This window comes from Phytophthora infestans, genomic scaffold, assembly GCF_000142945.1.
Source record: "Phytophthora infestans T30-4 supercont1.11 genomic scaffold, whole genome shotgun sequence".
Classification (NCBI taxonomy): Eukaryota; Oomycota; class Peronosporomycetes; order Peronosporales; family Peronosporaceae; genus Phytophthora; species Phytophthora infestans.
The window spans coordinates 2,805,328-2,810,522 of record NW_003303748.1 but is presented as its reverse complement, the minus strand read 5'-3'; the positions used below and the strand labels follow the sequence as shown (position 1 = coordinate 2,810,522).

Below are 5,195 nucleotides of genomic sequence, written 5' to 3'. Positions count from 1 at the left end.
AACAGGACGATGGCAAACTCGTGATATGATTCGAAGTCATGCTGAAGGTCGCAGCTCTCCGTGATCCATCCCCAGCACTTCAGTAATTGAGTCGGGGATTGTCTGTTTGTGTTCACCAACGTCATCTGTCGTCATCACCTTTTTCAGCTGATACAGAGCACGTGAAATGCAGACAGCTCTGCGCTCCATCGGTACTTGTTTCACGTTGTTGAACATGGTCGTGTAGTGAGCTGGTAGCTCGTCGTTTCTTGAAGCAGTTTTTACTATGGGTGGCAAATTTACGCTGGTAATAACAGCGGAAGACTTTGACTGCATCAAAATTCTGTCCGTAGCGACCTCTTCACAGTAAAGACGTGCTTTACTCGACTCTTCACTGCGTCTGGCTTCGTCATTATTAGGCTTCAGTTTCTCCATGGTAGGCTTAGTTGTGTTTCTCTTGCAGGCGTTCAATTGGTCTGGATTGCGAGATAATCCAGCACTCGGTCTATATAGTACATGCTCGCCGTCTGTCTTCGGAGGCATATTCGATGCAGTTTCTCGAAAGTTTGAAGGTGGCAATAAATTCAGTCTTCGAGAAGGTTGAGCACCGTCAGCATTATCCCGTTCCACATCCGAAATCAGCGTATCTTTACCAGGGAATATACCCCCCGCACAATTTCCGTCACTCCTTTCATTGTCTCGTACGTGGTGGAGAAGAAATTGCCGTCGTGGGTCTAGTGCGATAGCTTCATCCTCAGACTCTGAACTTGATTCCGAATCCGAATCGGAAGAGTCCGAGCTCGATTTCGAGCTTGACTCCGTCTCGGACTCATCACTGTCCCTTTGCGTGTTCGCAGTACGCGTCACTTGTCCACTCCGTTGCCTCTTCTTGTTGGTACTTGTAGCTCTCTTCCAAAATACTGCCCAGAGATCAGCAAATATGCCAAATAATAAAAGAGGGAAGCCTCTTCGGAACACTCACCATCAGTATAGTCATCATCTGTAGCTTTACTTCAAGTTCCTGTTGCACCTCTAACGTTCTGCCCATGGTCTTCGTAAGACTGCGACTACGCTGAGGCTTGTCTTGCGCTAGTTTGTTCACTGCGTTGCGCACTTCCTTCAGACGGGAGAGCGCTGCGACAACACCGTCCACTGCACGATCGACTGAATTAATACCGTCTAGTTGCACGCTGTTGTAGCTGCTCTGGAGCTCGTCAACAGGGATCAAACGCACAATGCGCTCATACTGCGCGTCAACCTCGTCCAACATTTTGGCACCATGTTAAAATTGTGTACACTAAGTACTAGTTATGTACGGTACGTATATTTCCAGGGTAAAAGTTGATCTCCTCTACTGGCACCTCTCGAGCACAATAATGCGCTGTCTGCGAGCGTCCCCCTTCATGAACGTTTCCGAATACTCCACCAGACGATCGTGGCACTCAGATACGCAGGCATTCGCTCGTGGCTGCCAGTTTCTTTCGCAATGCTGCGTAACTTCGACAAACTGTAGAATGCACTCGTCGGCCCTCTTGGTGTCTCTACCTTTCAGTTGCTTCACCGTCTCTAAAAGTTTATCTGCTTGTGCTTGAATACTTTCGCTACATCTTTTATCTTGAATTTCTTCATTTCACTGCAACATTCCGGAGAATGGTTAGTTCATTATTAAAAGTAAAAAAAATCCGTGGCCGTACCTGTCGAGCTCAGATTTCACGATAAAATCCCCAACGCTATCAGCATAAGACTGGATGTGCTCAGCCAGCTCACCATACAGACCGTGCAGCTTAGGACGTATAGGCCACTTCCTTACCATTCTCAGAGTTTTATTGAGAAATCTAGTCGCCTTTTTGTCAGGGTCTCCACACATTGCGTGCTTGAATGCGTCGACAACTTGCCGGAAATGATTGTTTCTCTCACTTGCTGCCATCGCGTTTACTCGCCACACCAGGAGGTCCAATCTAAGACGATTCTCAGAAATTGTCGTCCTTTGGCAATCTCGACATTCTTTTTGGTCCCGTAGCAAGGCAAGCAAGGAATCATTCAGCCTGGCGTCCGCAACAATAGGGTCAACAAAAGAGAAATACAGCTTGTCGAGTCATAATTATGGAAACATACCTTCTGAGGCCAGCTGCTACTTCGGTTCGTGGACCCTGGTCGATCACTGCTGTCATTTTCTCGCTGAACCAGTCGTAGACTGTGACGTCGGCTGGTGTACCAGCGCTAAGATTGGCCCATAGTAGCACATACTTTAATATCGGGATTTGTTCCGTCTCTTTGGAAGTGGGCACGAGCTCCGTCACTTTAGCTAGCACTTCGCTTAGATGCTTGCTCCTCATGACCACAGATAGCTGTGTCAGCTTCCGTAGCTTTCCCAAACAGTTTGCATTGGTCAGTTCAGAAGCCCAGGATGATCTTTTTACTGTGTCGCCACCTGAGCTCTGTTCGTGAGACTCGGGCTGGACTTCCTCTCTGTTAATTTTTGCTCCTTCATGTTTGGAAGCTCGAAGCTCTTCACACTTGATATCATTCTTAGCAGCCTTCGGTTCACACCCGTTGCCATTGTTTTCTGCTCTTTTCCGCTTGCCACACGACTGTTTAGACCATAAACACTTAGCGTGTTAGTGTGCTTAAAGCCACTGTAACCTTACTTATCTCACTTTTGTCATTGCAGCAATCGTCGATTCCAACTTCTTACAAAGTTGTTGTTGCAGTTGCAATGTAGTGTCCATGGTCTTTGCCAACGTTACGCTGCGAGTAATAGTCGGAACGTTGTTGAGTTTATTCACGGCCCTGTTAACTTCCTCCAGTTTCGCAAAAGCAGCCGATACGTCATTCACTGCGCGAGTTATGGGCGAGATTTTGTCGTGGAGCACACCATTGTAGCTGTCGTGAAGGTCGTCCACGGGTACCAGAGCCAGAATACGCTCGTACAGACCCGCCATTGGCGGCGCCAAGTCCATTGATTCAATGGGGTACGAAGTGACAAGTATCACAGTAACCTGGTGCTACACACCGTAAGTTACGGCGTAACCTGGGATCCTTTGCGGCACTAATTTGATCAACTATTGTAAACTCTTCCAGAATTGATATTATCATATTATCAATTCTGGAAGAGTTTACAGTAGTTGATCATTTTATTATAATAGGTGCAGGTTGCACCTATCAATTTTTACAAATCTATATATGTAAATAACTTCAAATTTAATATAATCGAAGGGACTTCAGTTTCACAAGCGATGTCTAGACCCGTTTGTAAAGCTAAAATGCGAGCCGCGACGAGATCCTGCGTCAGCGGTGGTACTCTCAGACCCGATAATGTGTGACGCCGAAAAACGTAGCCCATACTGGAGCCCCCATGCGCTAAGGAGACGGATGAGAACCTGGGCGCATGACTTGACGACGACGTCTTGGACTGCCATGAGATAGCAGTGGTGTTATCGATGCGAAAAATGTACATGAATGTGACTTGCCTGAGGATGACGCGTCCGCAAGAGCACCCCCACGTCTGCACTGCAAATGCGCATGCAAGCAGCTCACGGTAGCTGATATCGAATTCGTTTAGTGAGCCTCGATAAAATTTGGTACGAGATACTGTTCTTTGGGGGAGATTTGATATGTGAGGTACACATGTTGAGACGGGACAAGATAAAAAAAAAAATTTTGATGCGTCGTGACGACAGTGATGTCGCGGGCGGGACTGGTTATAAAGTACTCGAGGAGGACACCGTTTAGCGGCGGTGAACCGAGGACCTTCTCGCATACTCGCGGTCCCCTCGACGCGACGGACGCGATGGAAGCTGCACTCGGTACTACGTAAGCATTAAGGTAAGCCTCGTGCTGGGCACACGCATGTCGCCACATGACGTAAGGAACCAAGAAGGATCCGATACTCGCTGCGTGAAATGATGTCTACGTGGAATGTGTATGCAGTTATTTCCTGGAATTTTGCAATTTTGTCACGCGGTATTGTGACCGTCCTAGTGGCGGCTTCAAAGATAAGGTCTGATGCCTTGAGGCGTGAGCTCGACGACGTGACCTTCTCTTCGTTTACGGCGACAGGGCCCATCTCAGCGGTCATGACTCGGCGTAGGGATCGACCAATATCGGAACAATTAATGCCAACGTCCGTTGCCACGTTTACGTGGTCGCCGACTCAGTGGTAGTTGGAGAATACGTTGGGGTGCCTTTTGTTAGTGGTCGACCCGTGATCTAGCGCGACCGCCCCACTGAGAATGCCGTATGTCCCGTAGCTATCCGCTCAACCGAACGCCACAGCTAAGTCAGTAGCGATTGCGCTGTCCTCTGGTATATACCCAGCAGACATATGGACATTTTCACCGTGGGTACCGGCATTGCGATATGTAGAAGCAGCATCACCTGATCACCTTGACGACATTTGACGGTGGCGCGTGCTTGCAGCGGATGATCTCCATGGCAATATTGGAGCAGCGCCTGAACGATGGCGGTGGTAACCTACCTTGATCCGTGTGTGAGCTCACCGAGGCATCGTCGGAAAATGATAGATCGTGGGTGGCACTGCCTGTGTACAGAGGATATCCCGTGCCTTAATCGACAACACCGAATGGACTGACAAAAAGCTCGGATCACACCGAAATTATGTCCGCGTCCACGATGATGCAGCGGAAGACATCTTGCTTCTTGCGTGTGTTGGCGCGTAAGACGTTAATGCGGTCAAATGCTGACGGGTGATTAAGCGGAAAGGAGCGCTGGTGTGGTAGCGGTGACGTCAAACGAATGTGAGAACCTTCATAGGCTAAACGGGCAAGGTTGTCGATGTGGGTGTAGCCACGACAATATGCTCGTAGCATCTCGGGATGCAATGCCCTGCTGGGACGATAGTCACCAGGAGACTGTCATCGGATAATCTCCGTGAATTCGTTGAGCTGCATGCTGGTGCGGCGGACAAGCTCAGACATCGCAACTTGAAAAGGTTGGTTTAGCTCATATCGCCCTCCAAGACTAGACAATTGATCCAGTGGTTGAATTGCAGAGAAACGCTTTCCGACGGGGCAGAAAGCTGTCCACAGCGACGCGTGGTGGATAGATTCCCATAGTGACGCGCGCTGCAAAACGGAAGCACGAAGTACCTGATGGGCGGCTCTGGATGGAGCGGGGCGGAGCGCAGAAGGACGTGTGGCTGGAGCTGGTGTTGTGTATGCATCGGAGCAATACCCGGCTGCTGACGCGCCTGTGCT

At 49.1% G+C, this 5,195-nt stretch overlaps 3 protein-coding genes across 3 annotated transcripts; all 3 read right to left on the bottom strand.

Annotated features, from left to right (window-relative positions):
• Nucleotides 1–36: 36 nt before the first annotated feature.
• Nucleotides 37–1,249, bottom strand: PITG_07676 (uncharacterized protein; the record flags this gene model as incomplete). Its single annotated transcript, XM_002904577.1, has 3 exons — nucleotides 37–309; nucleotides 685–888; nucleotides 962–1,249. The coding sequence occupies 3 exons, from the start codon at nucleotides 1,247–1,249 to the stop codon at nucleotides 37–39; spliced, it is 765 nt and encodes a 254-aa protein (XP_002904623.1).
• Nucleotides 1,250–1,545: 296 nt separating this feature from the next.
• Nucleotides 1,546–2,921, bottom strand: PITG_07675 (uncharacterized protein; the record flags this gene model as incomplete). Its single annotated transcript, XM_002904576.1, has 3 exons — nucleotides 1,546–1,612; nucleotides 2,095–2,327; nucleotides 2,637–2,921. The coding sequence occupies 3 exons, from the start codon at nucleotides 2,919–2,921 to the stop codon at nucleotides 1,546–1,548; spliced, it is 585 nt and encodes a 194-aa protein (XP_002904622.1).
• Nucleotides 2,922–3,707: 786 nt separating this feature from the next.
• PITG_07674 (uncharacterized protein) lies at nucleotides 3,708–4,808 on the bottom strand (the record flags this gene model as incomplete). Its single annotated transcript, XM_002904575.1, has 4 exons — nucleotides 3,708–3,788; nucleotides 4,365–4,431; nucleotides 4,479–4,519; nucleotides 4,590–4,808. 4 exons carry the CDS (start codon nucleotides 4,806–4,808, stop codon nucleotides 3,708–3,710), a joined length of 408 nt encoding a protein of 135 aa, XP_002904621.1.
• Nucleotides 4,809–5,195: the final 387 nt, after the last annotated feature.